The sequence below is a fragment of the Callithrix jacchus genome, chromosome 18, assembly GCF_049354715.1.
Source record: "Callithrix jacchus isolate 240 chromosome 18, calJac240_pri, whole genome shotgun sequence".
NCBI classification, from domain to species: Eukaryota; Metazoa; Chordata; class Mammalia; order Primates; family Cebidae; genus Callithrix; species Callithrix jacchus.
This window is the reverse complement of record NC_133519.1, coordinates 34,852,691-34,876,732: the sequence shown is the minus strand read 5'-3', so window position 1 is coordinate 34,876,732 and position 24,042 is coordinate 34,852,691. Positions and strand designations below refer to the sequence as shown.

Here is a 24,042-nt window from a genome sequence, read left to right as displayed (position 1 = left end):
GATTCTACCACCTCAGCCTCCTGAGTAGCTGGGACTATAGGTGTGTACCACCACACCTAGCTAATTTTTCTTTTTTTTTGGTAGAGACAGGGCTTCACCATGTTGCCCAGGCTGCTCTCCGACTCCAGGGCTCAAGAGATCTGCCCACCTTGGCCCTGAAGTCGGCTGCTAATTTATCACTTAAGAGAGGCAATGTGAAAATTGCCAGACCATCACCCAACATTCCTAGTGGGCAGAGGAAGAGCCCTCTGCCCTGCTCATGCCTGTCTACCTACTGAAACTGTAACTGGCCCCCTTATCTTGTTCTTAATCTTAAAGGAAATGCTTCTAATTTTTCACCATTAACTATGAAGTTTGTTTATTTATTTATTTTCTAATGCTTATTCTTTATCAAGTTAAGGAAACTTGTATTCCTATGCCAAGGATTCCCCTCCCCACCCCTGCTTTTTTGAGACAGAGTCTCACTTTGTCCCCCAGGCAGGAGTGCAGTGGTGTGATCTGAGCTCACTGCAACCTCAGCCTTCTGGGTTCAAGCGGTCCTTCCACCTCAGCGCAAGTTGCTGGGACTATAGGTGTGCACCACCATGCCTAGCTGGTTTTTATATTTTTGGTAGAGATAGGGTTTCATCACGTTGCCCAGGCTGGTCTCAAACTCTGGAGCTCAAGTAATCCACCTACCTCAGCCTCCCAAAGTGCTAGGATTACAGGCATGAGCCACTGCGCCCACCATAAAAATTCTGTGCCAAGAATTTTTATCATAAGTGGGTATTGAATTTGTCTAAGGGTTTTATGCACAGGTTTGTTACATGGATATATTGCCTGATGCTGAGGTTTGGGCTTCTAATGATTCTGTCACCCAAGTAACAAACCTCTAGTACCTGATAGTTTTCAGCCCTTGCCTTCTCATTCCCTTCCCCCTTTTGGAATCCCTAGTGTCTGTTCCCATCTTTGTGTCTTACATGTTTAACTCCCACTTAAATATGACGATATGTGGTATTTGGTTTCCTGTTCCTGTGTTAATTCAGATAGGATAATGGCCTCCAGCTGCCTCCGTATTACTGCATGGATTTTGTTCTGTTTATGGTTGCATAGTATTTCATGGTGCATATGTACCATATTTTCTTTATCCAGTCCACTGTTTTGGGCACCTGGGTTGATTCCATGTCTTTGCTATTATGAATAGTGCTGTAATAAGCATGGAAATGTAGGTATCTTTTAGGTAGAACGATTTATTTTGCCTTGGGTATATATCCATTGATGGGATTGGTGGGTCAAGTGGTAATTCTGTTTTTAGTTCTTTGAGAAATTGCCAAATGCTCTCCACAGGGACTGAACTAATTTGCATTCCCACCAACAGTGTAGAAGTGCTTTCCTTTTTCAACCTTGCCAATATTTGTGGGTTTTTTTATTTTGTTTTGTTTTTGAGATGGAGTCTTGCTCTGTTGCCAGGCTGGCGCAATGGCACAATCATGGCTCACTGCAACCTCTGCCTTCTGGGTTCAAGTGATTCCCCTGCCTCAGCCTCTCTAGTAGCTAGGATTACAGGCACGTACCACCACGCCTGGCTAATTTTTGTATTTTAGTAGAGACAGAGTTTTACCATGTTGGCCAGGATGGTCTTGATCTCTTGACCTCATGATCTGCTTACCTCAGCCTCCCAAAGTGCTGAGATTGCAGGCATGAGCCACCGCACCCAGCCTTTTTTTAATAATAGTCTGAGTAGTGTGAGATGCTCTCTCATTGTTATTTTGATTTGCATTTCTAATGATTAGTGATGCTGAGCATTTTTTCATGTTTGTTGACCACTTATATGTCTTCTTTTGAGACATGTCTGTCTTTGCTCACTTTTTAATGAAGTTTTTTTTGTTTCTTGTTGATTTAAGTTCCTTACAGATTTTGGATATTAGTCCTTTGTTGGATGCATAGTTTGCTAATATTTTCTCCCATTCTGTAGGTTGTTTATTCTGTTGATAATTTCTTTGGATAGTTGGTTTTGACCCCCAGTGTACCTATCTCCTCATTCCTATCTCTTTAGTTTAATTAAATTCCAATTGTCAGGGTTTATTTTTGTTACATTTAAAGTACTTAGTCATAAGTTATTTGCTTAGGCCAATGTTTGTAAGAGTATTTTCTAGGTTTTTTTTTTTTTAGGGTTTTTAGTTTGAGGTCTTACATGGAAGTATTTAATCTATCTTGAGTTAATTTTTGTTTATAGTGAGAGGTAGGGGTCCAGTTCCTTTCTTCCTGCATATGGTTAGCCAGTTTTCCCAACACCATTATAGGGTGCCTATTCCCCATTGTTTATTTTTGTTAACTGTGTCAAAGATCATTTAGGTGTAGGTGTGGGTCTTTATTTTAGGCTCTCTACTCTGTTATATTGGTCTATGTATCTATTTTTGTACCCGTACCATGCTGTTTGGTTACAGTAAACCTATAGTATAGTTTGATGTCAAGTAATGTGATGCTTCTGGCTTTATTCCTTTTGCTTAGGATTGCCTTGGCTTTTCAGGCTCTTTTTGGTTCCATATGAATTTTAGAATAGTTTTTTTCTAATTTTGTAAAAAAAAAAAAAAAAAACGATGTTGGTAATTTGATAAGACTAGTGTTGAATCTGTAGATTGCTCTGGGCAATATAGACATTTTAATGGTATTGATTTTTTCAACCCTTGTGCATGGAGTTATTTTCTATTTGTGTCATCTGTGATTCGTTTTAACAGTGTTTTGTAGTTCTCATATATATCTTACATCTCCTTGGTTCGATGTATTCCTAGCTGTTTTATTTTATTTTATTTTAGTGGCTGTTGCAAATGGCATTGTATTGTTGATTTGTTTCTCAACTTGAATGTTATTGATATATAGGAATGCTACTGAGTTTTTGTACATTGATTTCATATCCTAAGTCTGGTGAAGTCGTTTATCAGATCTAGGTGTCTTTGAGCAGAATCTTTAGGTAATTTTACTTCCACTTTTCCTATTTAGACACCGTTTATTTCTTTTTCTTGCCTGATTGCTCTGGCAAGGACTTTCAGTACTACGTTGAATAGCTACTGGTAAGAGTGAACAGCCTTGCCTTGTTATTTTGGAAAATGCTTTCAACTTGTGACTGTTCAAATGATATTGGCTATGAGTTTGTCATAGATGGCTCTTATTACTTTGAGGTATGTTCCTTCAATGCCTAGGAGTTTTAATTATAAAGGGATGTTGGATTTTATTGAATGCTTCTTCTGGTTCTATTGTGATGATCATATGGTTTTTGTTTTAATTCTGCTTACGTTGTTAATCACATTTACTGATTTGTATATGTTGAACCATCCTTGTATCCCAGGTGTTAAAGCCCACTTGATCATGATGAATTGATTTTTGATTTGCTGCTGGATTTGGATTGCTAATAGTTTGTTGAGGATTTTCATATCTGTGTTCATCAGGAATATTGGCCTGTATTTTTCTTGTTTTGTTATATCATTGCCAGATTTAGGTATCAAGATGATGCTGGTTTCATAGAATCAGTTAGGGAGGAGTTACTCCTACTTGACTTTTGGGGGATAGTTTCAGTAGAATTGGTACCAGCTCCTCTTCATACAGCTGGTAAAATTTGGCTGTGAATCCATCTGGTCCAGGGATTTTTAAGTTTTTTATTACTGATTTTGTTTGATTACTTGTTATTGATCTCTTCAGCATTTCTGTAAACACACTAGTCTTGAGGGTTTTTTTTCTGCTTTTCTAACTGCTCCTTCTATTTCTCTTTGTCTTCACATCTCCTAATTTGGGTGCTCCTTTTCTCCCAGGCACAAAAACAAATGCTATTTGGTTTGGGCCCCCAAAGTACCTGTCTCCTCATTTCTATCTCATATCCACTTTGGCTATGTGTATGTATCTGTTTCTCTCTTCTTTCCTTTTAGCCCAATTTAGGTCTTTATGTTTAAAGAATGATTTCCATGTAATACTTTCTTCTACTTCTCACCTCCCAGTGAACCTTCAATCGCCATAGTAAAAGAAGTTAACGTCCCTTTGCACCTTGAAGTCCTCTATTTATCTGAGTAGTTGTCGGAGAGCATTCTTTTTACCTTACTACCTTTGAATACTGTATTGTATTCTGTTATGAGGTGGTCAGTCCAGTGTGGCCATAATAGGAGTTCGTGTGGCCATAATAAGAGACATCAGGAAAACAAAGTTTATTATACTCACAGGTCCTAGAGACAGTAGGCACAGCATACAGTGCAGGGGTCACGTGGGGAAGACACCAGGGTGTTGAGGAGGCAGAATACAGGAGTGAGTGAAAGGTTAGGCCACTACCTTTACTGGGATTTCTGAAGGGGAATAGTTAGGCCATCACCTTTTTGCGGTGGCATGATGGTAGCTGGCTGCAGCCTCAAACTCCTGGGCTCAAAGGATCCTTCCTGCCTCAGCCTCTGAGTAGCTGGAATTAGAGAGGAAAGCCACCCACCAGCTCTAGGCCCCTACCTTTATTGTGGTTACTGTGGGAAAATCAGGACAGAGTAAACAGTTTAGGATTGGCTAATCTGAATAATTTTGGAGGACTTTGGGACTACTTAGGGGTGGTCTCTAGTTGTCTGGTACCTGGCCCTAGGATGAAGGCAGAATATTGCCTCTAGAGTCTGATTGAGGAAGTATGGCTCTAGATTAGTTGGTTTGTGTATCAAAGACACGCTTCTGGCTGGGCCCTTTGCTATCTCCAGGAATTGACTAAACCTGGAAGGGGCAGTCTCTTCCCCAGCCAGAAAGGTTTTTATGATGTTAAAATATCATAATATATTAAAAATGTAACAACATTTTACAATACAGAGGCCATACCTTCAGCCTCATCCTCCCACCAGAGGCAGAGCCAGGGCACTTAAATATTATTACCAGTAGACCATTGTACCAGTGAAATCAATCTCTCTGTGTTATTTAGTGCTTTATAACTTCTAAGCAGCTTTGTTAGCATTTTTATGGCAACTTGAAAGGGGAACCAGTATATAGAATTTTCACAAACTCCGTGAGAGTGGAATATTTGGTTCTGGAAGACTTCCTATTAGTAGTGTGATAATCTTTTAAGTGCTTGTCTCTGTTTTTCAAATTCTCATATTCTTTTAGCCTTGTTGATTTATTTACTATTATCTTGAGCATGTTTCTCCGGTGGTGTTTTTTTCCTCCAATTTTGTTGAGGTATGATTGACAAAATAATCTAATACTGTACTATCTTAAAATCTTCACAACGGTAATGATACCCTGCATAGGGATAGAGATAACAAATAATGATAAAACACACAACTACAACTTTAAAATAATGAAACTTCTATGTGTGACTTATGGAAGTGACTCTGATTACTTGACTAGAATGTTGTGGAAAAAAAAGAAAAAATAAAGGTGACTCTAATTACATTTTATTTTCATGTAAGTTTTCAATTACTGACACAAGCATGCACTCTTAATTTTGCCAACTATATATGCACTCTTAATTTTGCCAACTATATATGCACTCTTAATTTTGCCAACTATATATGTCTAAGTAGTTCTAAAGTTTTCTATTTGTGGAAGACTTCAGGAAAAAATAGAAGTGATTTTGTGAATTTTTAGAAAGTGAAATATTTATACATATCTTTTATAATTATCTCGAGGAAACAGGGCTCTGGTTCATGTGACATACCTAATTATTCATTCTTACTTAAGTAATACATCTGCCAGAAATTAGGATGTGTATATTGCCAGACGTTAGCACTGTCTTAGAAATACTGCTGTAAGGTTCTAACTTTGTGCTCTCCTGACTGGTCTGCTCTGGATGTGTGTGTAAGGATGAGAAGATGGGGTGTTTGAGTGGTAGGAAATGGAAGTGTAGAGCCATATCCATGGTCTAGACAATTCTTACAGATTGCTGTGGCCTGTTATATTTTATTCAGTACATGATGCTCTGGCTTTTTCCAAGTAATAACTGGATATAGCAATTTGAAAACAATGTATTATAATTCCTTAGAAAATATTTCTGTATATAGAGTGGCATGTCTTTCCATAAATTAGCCCTATTCTAATATCAAATCACAGCAGAAGTGGTTAAAAAGCACTCACATTTTTCTTTTTTTGTGTGTGGGAGACAAGTTTTAGCTCTGTTGCCTAGGCTGGAGTGCAGTGGCGTGATCTCACTGCACCTCCACCTTCTGAGCTCAAGCCATCCTTCCTCAGCCTCCAGAGTAGCTAGGATTCAGGCAGGCATCACTACACCTGGCTGATTTTTTTTTGTAGAGACAGAGTTTCACCATGCTGCCTGAGATGATCTCGAACTCAAGAGCTCAAGCCATCTGCCCATCTCAGCCTCCCAAAGTGCTGGGATTACAGGCATGAGCCGTTGCACCTAGCCTGGCATAACATTTTGAAAAATATAATTATAGCAGAGCCCTTGCTAATGAGATACATGCAGCAATCTGTAGTTTAGGATTAAAGGAATTAGTACAGCTATTGTTTTCTTTTTGCTTATCACATAAAAGGTTGCTTTTTGCCATCAGATTGCTATTCATTAAAGTGTTTAAAGTTAATAATAAATCTTCCTTGCTCTTGGCAAAGTCACCAGTGAATTTCTTCTGTCTAAGCCACATATCAAGTTAAGATGAAAATAGAAGAGAGCCTCGAGGTCTCTTTGAACACTGTTCCTATGCTAGCCGCTCCAGTCACTGCATTCACATCTGAATTTTCACACACCATCTTATGATTGTAATTTATTATTTATATATTTTTTTCTGTTTCTTAAGCTTTATCAGTGTTTGTGTACTTGTCATGCAGTCCTGCTTTTAGAAGAGAAACCATTTTACTATGTTTCCTTTCTTTTGAATCCCTTCTTCTTGGAGGTGCTTAGAAAAGTGCTTATGCAAAATAGGTGCCTAATGAATGTTGGGGACTGAAATCTAGTGCTTTATTTCATTTATTTCTTTTAATAGTTCTGATTGTTTTACTTGCTTTCCAGGCACACAAACCAATGGTCTGGACTTTCAGAAGCAGCCTGTGCCTGTAGGAGGAGCGATCTCAACAGCCCAGGCGCAGGCTTTCCTTGGACATCTCCATCAGGTAGGAATGTTCTGCTCAACCATCAGTGAGAGTGAAAGAGGCATAAAATGCTAGGGCCTGAGGAAATTACTTCAGAATGTGGGGCCTTTAAACTTACTTAAAGCCTAGTGCTAAGTATGTATCATTGTGTCATTCTATTTGGTTAGTATGAAATCCTATAGTTTGAGAGTATAGTCATCGACCCCACAGGTGTGTGGGAAACAAAAGAATTCCTTGTGAATGGAATGCGTACAACTGGTTTGCTGTTTTTATAAGTGAGAATCTGTGGTGCCTACTTGGTGATAGTAAATTATCAGTTAAAAAAGATGTAACTACAGTTGCCTGAGACCGGCTGTATACGGCTCTGAGCTCCAAGCTCATCTCTGTCCTCTAAAACAGTTTCAGACCATGATAGTTTGGGCAACTACTCAGAGGCTTTTGCTTGACTGTAACCCCCAACCCCTATTTTCAGGTTCAAAAGACTGCCACAACTTTGTTACCCTGTTCACAACATTTTTTTCCCTGGGTCTAAAACAGACCATGAATTCTGTTCATTCATGTTTTAGCTATAATGTAGAGGGAACAGGAATAAAAAAAATACAAACCCTAGCTACTCAGTAGTTTGGGATATGGAAGCTGGTTGAAAATGGAAAACAGACAGAGAAAACAATTGGGAGATAGATTATCAGATAGATATAGTGTCTCAACCTCTTGATTTATGTCCACACTTATATATTAGAGCAATATTTTGGTGGTCTATAGCTCAGTTAAAACCTAGAACTAATTTAGCATGCAAAATGTGTTGATAGTAATGGTGCTAGCAGTGGTGTAGTGATGGTGGTGGTAGTGATTCAGTGAAAAACACACGTGAACATAAGACCTCCTAGGTAACAGATTAACATATTCAGTTACCGAACACTGAATATATACATCTTTCTAAAGTCTTTTCATCAAAACATGTCATCAGACCACCTAAACTATAAAAGAAGCTCTTCTACTTGAAAACAGGTAAAATTCTGGAAAGCTGTTCTAAAGCCCATTTATTTGTTCACGGACTCAGAGATATCATGTAGGCCCCAGTTAGCATCTTCTGTTAGAGTGAAGCCTAATGGAACACTTTTGCCTAGGCACGTAGCTTTGTTTATATCTTTGAAATGCAAAAACTTCAATATTAACTTCCAGATAAAATATTAAGATGAATTAACATCTAAAATGAGTTAAATATATCCTAGAAGAAAAAAAATGTTCCGTGTTGATTTTGTTTTCTAAGAACATAGTCAAGGCTCCAGTAATTTTTCTGGGTCCTAAGGGGAATAGCATTTTTGACAGAGTTTAGTCAATTATTTGGCACCTAATAATCATCTTTATCTGGCTTAAATATGTGATGGTCCAAATGTATTTTTAAAAGTCCCTGAGGGTGCACAGATGATGTGCAATATTCTCCCCACTGGGTCCAAATTCCAAGATGATTGCAACTCTCCCTGTATCAGATCTAAGACCCCTATATCTAGCCACTGATTACCAAAATCATAGACCCTTCAATACCACCCAGACCAAAGGAGTGCAAACCAAAGAATTTTATTTGAAATGGTGACACCATTGAATCTCCCATCAAGACACAAGTCCTTACATCTGATTAGATAATTAACTATGTGATACTTGCCTTCTATTTCCAGCCCCCTTGTTGGCAGAATTAGCACCTTTCCTTACCGTAATTATAATATACATACACAAAATAGATGGTTTTAGGTGTGTTGCCCCGTTAACTACAAGTTCCGTGAAAATAGATACCCTTTTCCTATTTACCTATATCCCCAGCATTTACCAAAGAGCCCCATAATACAACAGGTGTTCAGTAATTATTTGTTGAATAAATTAATAGATGACAAAGTGGTCAAGTATAAGACTACTGAGGGAGAAATGATTAGCTTAGCCTGTACAATCTGAGACTTTTCTCTCGGTGATTTTTGAGCTGAGTCTTGAAGGGTTTTGGAAGCTAGCTAAATGGAGTGGTAAAGGAATGCTCTCATTTTTTGAATTTTAACTTTCTATTTTAAAATCTTTCAAATCTGTAAGAGTTACAGCAATAGAATAGTGTTCATCTGAAAACCCTTCACTTGGAATCATCAGTTGTTACTATTTTACCATATTTGCTTTATACCATATGGGTTTATGTGTATATGTATGTATGTACACATACAAAATACATTTTGCTTTTACCATATGTGTATATGTATGTATGTACATGTAAAAAATATCTTTTAAATGGGATCTCATTACGTTGCCCAGGTTGATCTCCAATTCCTGAGCTCAAGTGATCTTCCTGCCTCCCATGTAACTGATTATAGGCATTCACCATGGCACCAAGCCAAAAAATTTTTTTTGCTAACTCCTTTGAAAGTTGCAGATATTAACCATTTACTTCTAAATACTTCAGCATGTTCTTTCTAAAAATAGCATTCTGTTATAAAACTACAGTGCAAATTTCAAATTCCAGAAACCTAACGTTGATGTGATATCATTTTCTAATATTGACCCATAGTTACATACTTTCTGCCCACAATCCAGTCTGTACTTTGTATTTAGCAGTCATGTCTCTTAAGTCTTCTTTAATCCAGAACAATTCCTCAGCCTGTCTTTGTCTTTCATGATATTGACATTTTTTAAGAATAGAGGCCAGCTGTTTTATAGAATACTCCTATAACTTGAATATGTTTGATTGTTCCCTCAACAGCTAAATTCAAGTTATGCATTTTTGAAAGGAATACAACACAAGTGATGCCGAGTCCCTCTCGGTGCATTCAGAAGGCATATAATATTGCTTTGTCCCATTATTGTGATATTAAGTTGGATTATTAAGATAGTGTTTATCAGATTTGTCCACTGTAAATATGTCTTTTTGCCTCCTGGTAGGTAATACTCTGTGAGGCAGTACTTTAAAGACTGTAAATATCCCATTCCTCAACAAACTTTTACCCTGAAACATAAGCAAAATCACATAAAATTTTATCTTCAAATCTGTGTACCTGAAGCTCTTTCCTTCGGTTCTTTGACTTCTTAGCTGGTAGGTCTTAAACATATTACCTCTTCAGATAGACCTCCCCTTATTACACTATATTTTAAATGTGTTCTATATACATCTTCAGATTTTGTTTTTTGTTTTTGTGTTTAGGGTTCTCATCTACTAACAGGACCTACAGTTTCAAATAAAGGACATAGCAGTCAGTTCACTTTAGCTCTTAACTCTTTACTGAGCTCCATACCAACATTTATATATAATTTCAGGACATGATGTTATTTGGTATATCCAGAATGGAACTCACTATCTTCTCTGTCCCTGTTAGTGGTACTACCATTTTCCAGTTGCCCAGATTTGAACCCTGGAATAATGCATGACTCTCTTTTTTTCATTTAAATCCAGTCAGGATTCTTATGTAGTATGTTGCAGGGCCTTTCATGTTTCCTACTTTTTACTTCCACTGCCACCATTCTAGTTTAGTTTTTCATTTATTCTAGCCTGGTTTATGTTCTCTTTTTCCCTTATCAGTCTCTTAGTTTCTGGACATTGGCATTTTTGAACAGTATAAACTAGTTATTTTGTAGTGTTTCTCAGTTTGTGTTTGTCTGACTTTCATCATGATTAGATACAGATTCTTTACTTTTGTTAGGGATGCAGCATAAGCAATGCTGTATTCTTCTCACTGCATCATAGCAGAAGGCATGTGTCTCCTTCCTGGTGCCTCTTGTTTGTACTCACTTGATTATTTGTCTGCCAGGTTTCTCCACTAAAAAGATACTATTTTACCCTTTCTAAGAATTAAGTATCACTGGAGACATAGTTGAGAATATGTAAATATCCTGTTACTCCTCAGATTGTTACACCCATTGGTTATCCATTGATGACTGCGTAAATCAGTTATTTTCTTAGTTGCCAATGATGGTTTTCTAATTCCATGTGTATCCTTAATTTCACAAAACCATGATTTGAACTTTCTGAATGTATGAAATGTATTAAATGTTTTGACAGACTTTTATGTGTGGTTTATAAGATAGATTTCTTATTTCAGCTAAGAGTTTTAAGTTAAGATAATAAATGTTTTAAGGACTTGACTGTGTGGATGTGTATATATATTTCTACTCTGGTGTATACATGGGAAATTTGAAATTATTTTAATTATGTAGATGGTTCTGATTGTTTCTAATAATAATGTATATAGATAGCTTGTTCTTATATGTTCTTTAACACACTGTGGAAGATTAAATTTTTAGAATCTAAGCATTCTGTGAAGACAAAAGAATGTAATGTAAGGAGCATTCAATACAAGTGTGGCCTGGCTGATAATACTCATTTAGTGTGGGAAAACATCTTCAAAAAAAGATTAGCAGCATTTTTCTTTGGAACCAGCTGGGAGTGGGGTGGGATGGGTTGAGAAGGGACCGAGCTTGTTCATAAAGTTTTAACTCCTTAAGACAATCCTCTGTCTTCTCAGTTCTAGCTCGGTGACTCATAGTAGGCTTAATAATAAGTGATGCCAACCCCTTGTGATGAATGTCAACAGTGTTAAACTAGAATTTCCCCTGATTACTTATAGGTCCAACTCGCTGGAACAAGTTTACAGGCTGCTGCTCAGTCTTTAAATGTACAGGTAAGTTGGGACCTGGAATTATGGGTCAATCTTTTTTTTTTTTATTATTTTTATTTTTCTAATTTTCTATAGTGAGCATATGTTTTATAATAGGAAATGCTTAGTATTACCTTTTAAAATTAGTGAATCTCATGAAGATTCAAATAATAATTATTGCCATTAATGAAAATCAGTTTTATATTCTGCTACTGTATGAACCAAAGATGGACAGGAAAAGTCTACTTTCAAAGTTTTATGTGTAAGTTCAGTAAATATGTTTCTAAATTATACTGCTATACCTAAATACACAGCATAAAAGTTCTCTTAAATGCCCATTTGTTTCCCAAAGGCTTGTTCTTTGTCATTTTTGAAGTCTTAGGGAGACCTCATAGGGCAGAGGAAAGAACACTGGGCTGAGACACAAGGGTCTTAGGTTTGCATTCTCATTCTGCCACTGACCAACTGTGTGACCGTTGGCAAGTCACTTAACCTCCTTAGGCTCAGTTTTTCTCATCTATACTTAAGTGGGGACATTTATAAGATTGCCAGCGTTCCTTTCCACCCTGAAATGTTACGTTTCTAATAATTATAATTAAACCTGTTTGTAGATATTGGAAGATAGACAGTCAAAATGTTAAAATAAAACTTAAATCTGGCCACTTTCCTTTTTTGAACCATGTGGCAAAACATGACAAAGTTCAAGTGTTAGGCATTACTCTCTAAAATTTCAGTCAACCTGCTGCTTCCTTTCATTGTAATGTTTAGGTAACCAGCAGTCAAGAGGGAAAGACGGTATTATGGAAGATTTATTTCAGTGTTGCTAATGACTAAAGACCTTGGGTTGAGCATTTCATGAAACCCAGTTGAATATGGACCTAGTAACACCTGGGAACAAGGAAAGAAAAGAAAAAGAGATAATGTGACCTTACTTTCTGAGGGAGAGGCGGCGGAAAATTGCCTTGGTTGCCATGGTAAACTTTCATCCCTTAGAGAAATGTTGGCAAACAGGCTGTATCTCCAGTGCAGAATGTTTACAGTGCTGCACTGTAATTATCTCTCAATGACTGGCAGAATTAATCAGAGCATTTATGTTAATTAGCCTTGCTGCAGTCCCTAAAACAGGTGGTGGGAAATATGCAAATCTATGCAGAATTTTAATGCTCTGCATAGCCAGTTTTAATTACCATAAAATTTTTTCTTCGTGCCCCTCCCTCTTGACTGCAGCATTTTCTCTCTGAGCTTGTATGTTAGTTGATGGGAGTTGCTAGATTTATCGTTCTGTAAAATATTAGATGGAAAGTTCTGTGAATCAAGTGATTTTTCTCTGAGATGTTACATGGAGAAGTTTCAGACTAACCACCAGGTGTATGTTAAAATGTTGGTATGGAAGGTCTAATGTAGAGATGAATGGAAAATGTATTCTTCCCTTTACCCCCTATTTCTAGAGTTGAGGAACTGGGGGCTATAACTAAAAAATCTTTTACTTTGTTGGGGATGACTGAGTATTTCTCTTTAAAAATTGTAATAGCTTTGTCAGCACTGGAATAAAAAAATCTAAAAACTCAGTATGTGAAACTAGGAAGATACAAAGAAAGGAGGGAAACCAGAACTCATGACTGAATAAGCCCGTGTTTTAAATGATTCCTAAAAGATGGGGTTTTAAGTACATTTCTTTTAATCAACTGTTTGCAATCTTTTATTTCCCACCCCACCCCACCTCAGTCTAAATCTAATGAAGAATCGGGGGATTCACAGCAGCCAAGCCAGCCTTCCCAGCAGCCTTCAGTGCAGGCAGCCATTCCCCAAACCCAGCTTATGCTAGCTGGAGGACAGATAACTGGGGTAAGTGTTCACTGAGAGAATTATAATAAAGTTGGTCTGTGTCAGAACTGCCATTGGCCAATGTCTGATTAGAATTGTTTACCGTAGCTGGCAGTAATATGGCTGTGCCTGGCACTGTTGTGTCTTTAAGGAACTTCCTACACTGTAGGTCGTAAGTTGCTCTAAAAAAGGAATTATCGTTGTTAGAAGTTTTCAGGATATCTTTTATGAGAATTGTGGATGCTTTGGATAAATTAAAAACTTTATTAAACTCCCGTTTCATGTGTTGCTTCATCATGCAGTGGGATAATTATCGTATAGCTGAGATCATCAAACTGATAAAATGGCAGTTGTCTGTTTGGCGTTAAGACATCACTGCAGGGTAGAAGTTAAAGAATGGATTAGGCCTGCAAAAGAAAAACATTTTTCTTTAAGTTACTTTGTAGTAGTCTAAAATAAAACGTGGTGGCTTCATGTCCTAGCTCTGCAACTTACCGTATGGCCCAATTACTTCATTTCCCTCCACCTCAGTTTTCCTTGTATTAAATGGCAATGCTAATAATACCATTACTGTTGTAAAGATTGGAGATAATACATACAAAGCTTACAGAACAGTGCTTGGCATGTAGCGTTCAACAAATGTTCTTTTTTTTTTGAGATGGAGTTTCTCTCTTGTTGCCCAGGCTGGAGTGCAATGGTGCAATCTCGGCTCACTGCAACCTCCACCTCCCGGGTTCAAGTGATTCTTCTCCCTTAGCCTACCAGGTAGCTGTGATTACAAGCACACGCCACCACACCCAGCTAATTTTGTATTTTTAGTAGAGATGAGGTTTCTCCATGTTGATTAGGCTGGTCTCCAACTCCTGACATCAGATGAACTGCCCACCTAGGCCTCCCAAAGTGCTGGGATTGTAGGTGTGAGCCACTGTGCCCAGTGGCTTATACTTTATTTTAAATACTTGATCTTAACCAAAAGGCTAAGAAGGTCTGTCATTTATTTTTTATTGTTAATAAATTGGCCTGTATGACTATATTAAGCTTTTAAGTTTTCAGCTGTCTTTTCTCTAAGGGTACCATTCACAATATTTTTCCAATGTTTAAAATTTGTATATTAAATTATCTTTGTGGGGATTGGTTTAGGACAATATAAGAAATAGTTATTATTCAATTCACATCATATTAACTCCCAAGAATTTTCTGGGTATGTTGTTGCTTTTTTGTTTTTTGTTTTTTCATTTCAGTTAAGTGTGTTTTGTCAGTGGACAACTGTTTTAAGAACTGTTGCAAAATTATTTACAAAATCCCATCAGTAGAGATGTATGTATATACATGTATATTATATAAAAATTAAAAAATGTATCTATACTTCATATACACACATATCCCTTGAAAGGGTATTGAGTTTTTGAAGGGTTTGGTTTTGAGCCTGATGTTTCTAATGCACAAATTGTGTTTGATTCTTTTGGAGGAGGTAGGGGCACTAAGTGACTGTACATGTACTTCAGAAGATTACAGTTCCATCTTGTTTGATCAATCAGAATGTGTCACCAAAAGAAAAGTAGAACACACTTACTACTTTAAGTGTGTTTGAAATAAGTTGCATTATGAAAGCAAGTTAACATATGCTGTAAATACATCTACTTTACTTTTTTAGGTCTCGTTTTTGGTGACTAGTGTCTACAATAGTAAGAGGCACTTGGGATTGTAGGTTCTTGTGCCTGGAGCATCTATTAAACCTGGGCATTAGGGTTCATTTGCATGTAAAGAGAGCAGCAGTCACCACCTGTTTCATAGAGATAATGTGTTGGAAAGGAGATGTGAAGTTGCAGAGACTCAGTGCTTTCAGTAACAGAAAAGATTGTGTTAGGGAGGGGCCTGTAGGGAGACTTGGAAAAGAAACAAATGGAGCTCATATTCTTTAGTGATATCTTTGGATGTATTGGAAATGATGGAATATGGCAGGGATTCATGCTAATGGGAAGCAGCTGGGCCTTATCACTTCTTTCCTAGGTTATATCCAGAATCCTTGTTCCTCATTAATCTGACTAATCACTTGCTGTTCGGTTGGGTGTAAATTTCTTTTCATATCCTGTCAGCAGTGATTTTTTTTTTTTCTTACGTACTAGTTAATTACTTTTTTGCCCAAACCCTAGGGTCCTGGACAAGCTTGAATGATTAAGTCCAGACTGGGGACTACCATTTTAACTTAAATGTTCTGCTAGTAGTAGTAGTTTGATCACTGATGAACATTTTAGCTGTATACTAAGCATGTGAAGTTGGGTAGCTGGGGACTAATATCATTTGAGTTACCTATTTCAAAGCAGTTGGCTTGCATTAGGAGACTTTCTCCTTCAACCCTTTCCCATTATGTGTTCTGATTTTGTTTAGCTTACTTTGACGCCCGCCCAGCAACAGTTACTACTCCAGCAGGCACAGGCACAGGCACAGCTGCTGGCCGCTGCAGTACAGCAGCACTCTGCCAGCCAGCAGCATAGCGCTGCTGGGGCCACCATCTCCGCCTCTGCTGCCACACCCATGACGCAGATCCCCCTGTCTCAGCCCATACAGATCGCACAGGTGAGTGAGGAACTCTAGTAGCTGGGGCAGCAAGTGAGGAATAAAGTGGCAGGTTTTATGTAATGTTAAATTAACTTTTTAATTGTTAGTTTGGGGTCGTCAAGGCCTGAGGAGCTCTAGATCAGTGAGGTAAGCAGTACCCTTCCTTACCACTGAATTAGAAATAATGTTTGTTTGCTTATTTGAGTTGATATTATAAACATATAGCTGATTATTTGAATAACTGACTATATTAAGGGACAATTCTTGAATAATTAGCTGGCATATTTTTGAAGCAGGGGATTACTGTATTTATTTTAATTAGCTAATTACAGCAGACATGGATTTTTTTCATGTGCTCTGCAGTGAATGTTGCCACCCATGTGTGAGAAAGACAGTGAGTCATCTCTGCTTCAGAGTGATTAGCATTATGCCAAACATTATTGCATTAGAATGTTGTTTGGATTCAGTTTTCACATTTTAGGCCAGAGTATCTAGAGATAATAAAAATTTATTCAAGAAGTATACACAGTAGTACCAAGGAGGGAAATAAATAAAATCCTTTATCTCAAGAAGAGGAAAAAGGTATAAGTAGTTATATCAGTAAAATATGTGAAGAGTTATTTTGAGTCAAATTGTTTGACAGCTGTCTTTATCCCCCTCAGAAAAGACTCAGAAATGGATTTGTAGCAAGTTTTATTACCTATTTAAAAAGAACTAATTAACTATAAGAGTAGAGAATAGATATCAGATCAATCTTTATTATATATAATCTTTATCTTTAAAGATTATGTATATAAACAAATATATATTATATTATATTTATATATTTTATATAATAAATATATTATATATTATATTTTAAAATATATTTATATATAATGTATAATTTATATGTATAAATATATAATTTATATGTATAAATATATATATTAATATATGTATAATTTATATGTATAAATATAATCTTTAATAAAAGATAATATTTTTATTTTGGCCACTTTCTCATCACCAAATAAATGTTTTTAGTGCCTAAGCTGTGAGACCCTATGTTAACATTAGTCTAAATAAGATAACATGCATGAAAACACTTTGAAAATTATAAAACAATAGGCCAATGTAAGGTGCTATTGTTGTTATGAATCACATATTTATTTGGATAGCTATTTTTTGTTTTAAAAAATTGAATACCTTAGAACATGTGGAAAGGGGCAAAAAAATTGAATACTGATTTCTCAGTTGAGTTAGACAAGCTGTTGTCAAATGTCAGATCATTATAGGTCCTTTAATTTATTTTATTATTTAATTAAATAATTTATTTAATTCAGATATAACGCTCTCAAGTTTTGGTTAAGAGAAAAATCAATCAGATATTTAAAAAGTCTTTTCTCACTTGATTTTAAGACCCATATTGGTCTCTACATGATAAAAAACAGAAGTATATTTGTTCTGAGGGAATTTTAAAGAATCATTGAAAATTAGGCTTAGTATAATAATATATGTCAGTTCACAAAAATAGTAAGTTACAGAAGCTCCAGGTTGCTTCACATGCTGTGTCAGCACACATAGAGCATGTCCTGTTTGGAATATGAAAGCATGCTAAGTAAGTATTTATTCTTCTTTGTTTGTATGTGGTAGAATTCATCAACTGGAAGCCTTATAATTAAGCAAACTTTTATTTCAGAATCTCCAATCCATGTTTTAATTTCCATTTTTCAGGATCTTCAACAACTGCAACAGCTTCAACAGCAGAATCTCAACCTGCAACAGTTTGTGTTGGTGCATCCAACCACCAATTTGCAGCCAGCGCAGTTTATCATCTCACAGACGCCCCAGGGCCAGCAGGGTAAGCTCCTCCTTAGAGCTTATTAGTGGTATACCAAAGCTGTTCACTGAATGTGACACATGCATGGACTACTATCATTTTGGGCCTGAAACTGTCTGTTAGAACAATATTTTAATTGCATTTTATTGTCTTATAAACTTTTGTTTAAAAAATTTTTTTTGTTGTTATAAATACCACAATATTGAAGGTTGCCCTGAACTGCCATTCATCTGCTTAATCATTAAGGAAGATTCAAGAGTTTGGCCAAAAGTCAAAGTGAAATTATTCAACATGCTAAACATAAATTGGATAAGTTGCTGCTAGTGTTTTGATTGGTTTTCATGGAAATGTATTCAAAGAATATAGGCTATTGAAAGTATGTGCGTCTAGCCATGGTGTTTTAAATTTAAGGAGGAAAAAATTTTATATTAGAAACTACAAATTTTGTGAGTTATAAAAAACATCTTTGAGTCCTTTGAGTGGTAAAGCTATTATCTAATTAATGTATCAAGCCACCCGTGTTTAAGGTCGGTGTCAGAATATCAGCGCTTCAATCCAAGGAACATTAGTGCATCTCTGTCAATTCTTTATTATTTCTGAGTGGGGTTTTTTGCCTTTTTTCTTCTTGATCATTAATTCCAAAATCTTTCATCATGAAATAATTATTCTAGCATATGTTCAAGATTCAAAGATGAGTAATTCAGTTTTTACCTTCAGAGAACTCACAATTTAGTGGCAGGGAAACAGACCCCTGTTATAAGTGTTAGACTTGATATGCACAGATTGCTATGGGAACCAAGCAAAGAGACCCCTGTACCTTTGTGTTCAGATAAGTCTTCACAGTGAATTTGGGAGAATGCATTCACAGTCTTATAAAAGAGAGAATGTCAGTCTTGGAAAATGAACAGCATTTGCAAAGCTTAGAAACATGGAAGAAAAATCAATAAACTGCGTTTCAGAACTATAAGCAGTGCCTTACAACTGCAGAATAAATTTGCACATACAGGTAATAGTTAAATTTGAGCCCAGAAAGATTAGCAGAGACCAGAGCATTAAAGAACCTTAGATTAAGTTTCCAGATTTTGACCTTAACTCCTGTAGCTTAGTGCTTCCTGAGGTTTGATTTATTTAAGAATCACTTGAGGAATTAGAAAAGTTTCCTGAGCCCTAACCCCAACCCCCCCATTATTTTTATTTCTATTTTCAAACATTTAGGTTCAGGGTTGCACATGCAGGTTTGTTATGTAGGTAAATTAAATGTCATAGGGATTTGGTGTACGGATTGTTTCATCACTCAGGTAATAAGCATAATACCTGATAGGTAGCTTTTTCATCCTCACCCTCCTCCCACCCTCTACCCTCAAGTAGGCCCTGGTGGCTGTTGTTCCCTTCTTTGTGTCCCTATGTACACAAGGTTTTATGGGAGTATAGTATTCCATTGTATATATGTACTACATTTTTAAAATCCAGTCTACTGTTGATGGACATTTAGGTTAATTCCATGTCTTTGCTATTGTGAATAGTGCTGCAGGGAACATACACATGGGTATGTGTCTTTATGGTAGAAAAATTTATATTTGTTTTGATATATACCCAATAATGGGATTGCTGTATCAAATGATAATTCTGTGTTCTTTGAAAAATGGCCAAACTACTTTCCATATGGCTTAACTAATTTACATACCTACCATTAGTGTATACCTAGTCTCTTTTCTCCACAATCTCACCAACATGTTATTTTTTTAGGGTTTTTTTTTTTTTGAGAGACAGAGTTTTGCTCTTGTTCCCCAGGTTGCAGTACAATGGTACGATCTTGGCTCACTACAACCTCCACCTCCCAGGTTCAAGCGAGTCTCCTGCCTCAGCCTCCGGAGTAGCTGGGATTACAGGCATAAACTACCACACCCAGCTGATTTTGCATTTTTAGTAGAGACAGGGTTTCTCCATGTTGGTCAGTCTGGTCTTGGCCTCCCAGAGTGCTGGGATTACAGGTGTGAGCCACCACTCATGACCTTGAGTTTTTAATAATAGGCATTCTGACTGGTGTGAGATGGTATTTCATTGTGGTTTTGATTTGCATTTCTCTAATGATTAGTGATGTTGAGCATTTTTTCATATACTTGCTGGCTGCATGTATGTCTTCTTTTAAAAAGTGTCTGTTCATGTCCTTTGCCCCACTTGCTAATGGGGTTGTTTTTTGTTGTAAATTTGTTTAAGTTCCTTATAGATTCTGGATATTAGACCTTTGTTGGATGCATAGTTTGCAGATATTTTCTCCCATTCTGTAGGTAGTTTCTTTTGCTGTGCAGAAGCTCTTTAGTTTAATTAGATCCCATTTGTTAACTTTTGTTTTTGTCGCATTGCTTTTGGTGTCTTCATCATGAAATCTTTGCCAGGTCCTGTGTCCAGAATGATATTTCCTAGGTTATTTTCCAGAGTATTTATAGTTTGAGATTTCATGCTTAAGTCTTTAATCCATCTTGAGTTGATTTTTGTATTCATGTAAGGAAGTGGTTCAGTTTCAATCTTTTGCATACGACTGCCGGTTATCCCAGCACCATTTGTTAAATACAGAGTCCTTTCCCCATTGCTTTTGTCTACTTTATTGAAGATCAGATGCCAACCACCAAATTTTAATGAACAGTTTGTTGATTTTTTTTTTTTTTTTTTTTGAGGCAGAGTCTTGCTCTGTCACCCAGGCTGGAATGCAGTGGGACAATCATGGCTTACTGCAGCCTCAACCTCTTGGGATCAAGCAGTCCTCCCACCTTAGCCTTCAAAGTAGCTGGGACTACAGTGTGCACCACTGTACCTGGCTAATTTTTTTTAAAAATGTTTTTTGTAGAGACACCATCTTGCTATGGTTGCCCAGGTTGGTCTTGAATTCCTGGGCCCAAGTGATCCTCTTGCATCAGCCTCCCAAAGTGCTGGGATTATAGGCATGAGCCACTGAACCCCGATTCACTTTGAGGAGTCTAATATGAATGGCCCAATATCTTCCAATAAGAAAGTCTTATATAAACTCTACTAAACCACAGATTTAAGCAGAAAAGTGCATTTTCAAGTTTGTATTTAATAAAGTTCATGTTGAAACTTGGGTAGAAAAAGTTGGTAAATAAGTAGGTAGATGGACAGGACCTGGTGGCCAGTTTTATTTAATTAATGGTAGGAAAGAGATATCTAGGTATAATGCCTGGGTTTTTAGGGAACTATGAGGGTTGATAGGATCAAACAGAGAAAATATGTATGTAGTATTAGAAGAGCCTTGGTGAAACCAACCCTTTAGGTGTAGAGGAATAAGTAGATTCAGAAGATACTGCATTTTCAGAAGTCAAAAACTAGTGGAGAGTGGTAATCACAATGGAAGAAAATTCCAAGAGGGAAGGAGTAAGTGACCTAGGTCAGAAAGACTTAGGAAGGTCAATACTAAGTGTGCTTATTGGATTTTTTCATTGTTAAGATTGAATGAGATTGCTTTCATTTACTTTCAGCAAACCCAAGGGCATTGTCTTTCCCTTTTCAAATCTGGGACCTCATTTTATTTCTATTTTATTTGTCTCAAATTAAGATAGTAGGAATAATGAATGACTGTTCATTATGATTTTTTTGGTATTTGCAAAGGTTTGTGTATGTTTTTAAACCCTCCCCCAGCTTTCAGACTTTTTTATAAGACTGGGAAAATAACACAGATAATGTAATACTGATTGGCCTTAGAGCCAGTGACCCTGGGCAGTTCACCTAACTTCCTGAGTTTCACGTATTTCCCTTTTTATCTTCCCCTTCACATTAATGGGTGAATTACAAAAAATGTTTTACTGCCCTAACCTCAGGAAGGTCATTGTAATGTAGTAGTTATGAGCATGAACTTTAAAGCCAAACTACCTCTTTGTGAATCTTGGCTCTGTCACTTATCTGTGCATCTTTGGGAAAATTAACTTTCTGGGTGCCTGTTTCCTCATCTGTTATATGAGCTACTTTCAGTATTCACCTCAAAGAGTTGTAAGGATTCAATGAGTAAGCACATGTAAAGCACATTTTAGAAAGGTGCCTCATACTTAGTAACCTCTCTAAATCTTTGCCACTGTTATCGTTATGACATTATTGTGATATCAGTATCATCATCAGTCAACAAATGATAGATAACTCAGAAAATGAAAAGGTTGTTCCTTTATGTAGTTTCCATAGAATCACTTTGTACCACTGCTGCTGAGTTGTAATCATTTGTTAGTCATATATGACCTAGATTCCATTTTCCAAGATTATTCAACAATGTAGAGGATCAGAGTAGTAGAAATACGTCTGTAAACATTTCTAGGAATGGAATTCATTGTAATAAATAGCATCAGAGAAGCTGAAAATCTAAAGAGCTAATCTCTTAACTTTACGATGGAGGACAAAGCTTTGGTATTTTGGAATTTTAATAATGTTTCCAGCATGAGATTAGCCTTTAATATTGATTTCTTTTTTCTTTTTCTTTCCTTTTTTTTTTTTTTTTTGAGACAGTCTTGCCCTGCACCCAGGCTGGAGTGAGTGCAGTGGCGCAGTCTTGGCTCACTGCAACCTCCACCTCCTGGGTTCAGGTGATCCTCCTGCCTCAGCCTCCCGAGTAACTGGGACTACAGGCATGTGCCACCATGCCTGGCTAATTTTTTGTATGTTTAGTAGAGACAGGGTTTCACTATGTTAGCTGGGATGGTCTGTATCTCCTGACCTGATGATCTGCCTGCCTCAGCCTCCCAAAGTGCTGGGATTATAGACATGAGCCACCAAACATCACCAAGCATGGTTTTAAAAAAGTTCTAAATCTCTGGACCTTTTCAGCCTTTTCAGCTGAACCTTGTTTGGGAGTAAAACCTAAGGTTTGAATTTGCTCATGTAATATACTACAAGAAACCAAAATTAATCTTTAGAATTATAATTGCTGATTAATAGGAATCAGAATCATTTTTTAAATATCTGCTTTTGTCTCTTACAGATAAATAAACTAACTTTGATTGTTTAAAGAAACTGCTATGTTGAAATAGCCTATGTTTAATAATGGGACCTCATTTCTGACCTTTCTGCTCCTCTCTTCTCTTTCTTTTTTTTTTGAGACGGAGTCTCATTTTTTCATCCAGGCTGTAGTGCAGTGGCATGATCTCGTCTCACCATAACCTCCACCTCCCGGGTTCAGGCAATTCTCTTGCCTCAGCCTCCTGAGTAGCTGAGATAACAGGTGTGTGTCACCACACCTGGCTGATTTTTGTATTTTTAATAGAGGTGGGGTTTCACCATGTTAGCCAGGCTGGTCTTGAACTCCTGACCTCAAGCAATCTTTCTGCTTCAGCCTACCAAAGTGCTGGGATTACAGGCGTGAGCCACTGCACCTGACCTTCTCTTTCATTTTTTTATTATTGTTTTTGAATATTCTTTAGTCCTCAGCCTTTTCAAAATAATTTTATTCGTTTTAATCTTTAACATAAAATATAGTTGTATTTTTCTCTCTAGACTACCCTTCAGTATTTTTCAAACCAGTAAAATTTGACATTTTAATTAATTCACTCAAAAATTAGTTGAGTGCCTGCTGTGTCATATAGTGCTCTAACAGGGATATATTTCAAACAAGATGTAGGCCCTGCCCTCATTAAGAGACATCAAATAGTAAATATTTAAACAAGTTGTTTAGATACCAATAAGTACTAAGCAGTTTAGCAGATCATAGTAATCTGGTAACAGCCTAAAAGAATGGGCCTATGGTCTGGAAAAGCCTCTCTGGAGAAGCAATATGTGAACTGGGAACTGAGGGATGAGGAGCAGGTTACCATGCCTAGAATCTTGAGTGAAGAATCTTGTAGGCAAAGGAATGTAAAACACCTGAGATGGGAACAAGCTTGACCTAATCCGGGAAAAGAAAAGCCAAAGTAGCTGAGTTCAGTGAGTCAAAGGAAGTGGTAGGAGATGAGATGTGAGGGCTAGACAGGGCCAGATTGCCTAGGGCTGTGTAGATTTTATTCCAATTCTAATATAATTGGGAAATGATATGATCATAAAGATCACCGTAACTATTATATGGAGATTGAACTATAGGGAGACACTTGGGGAAGCCAACTTCCATAAATTGGCCTTTTAGGAAATGTTTGTAGTAATATATACTGAAATTTATTTAACATATTTGCTTCCATATATATTTCACTTGCCTCAGAT

General features: G+C 36.9%; 1 protein-coding gene across 5 annotated transcripts in view; it reads left to right on the top strand.

The window, feature by feature from the left end:
• POU2F1 (POU class 2 homeobox 1) overlaps nucleotides 1-24,042 on the top strand; it is a 181,033-nt gene that overhangs the window by 128,383 nt on the left and 28,608 nt on the right. For all 5 annotated transcript variants that reach the window (XR_615275.5, XM_002760427.7, XM_078356356.1 and 2 more), the window contains 5 exons: nucleotides 6,953-7,053; nucleotides 11,625-11,678; nucleotides 13,380-13,499; nucleotides 15,867-16,055; nucleotides 17,754-17,880. Coding sequence is in view for 4 of the 5 variants with exons in the window: in XM_002760427.7 (XP_002760473.4) it covers nucleotides 6,953-7,053; nucleotides 11,625-11,678; nucleotides 13,380-13,499; nucleotides 15,867-16,055; nucleotides 17,754-17,880 (591 nt within the window). In the remaining variant the exon portion in view is untranslated. The remainder of the gene's footprint in view (nucleotides 1-6,952; nucleotides 7,054-11,624; nucleotides 11,679-13,379; nucleotides 13,500-15,866; nucleotides 16,056-17,753; nucleotides 17,881-24,042) is intronic.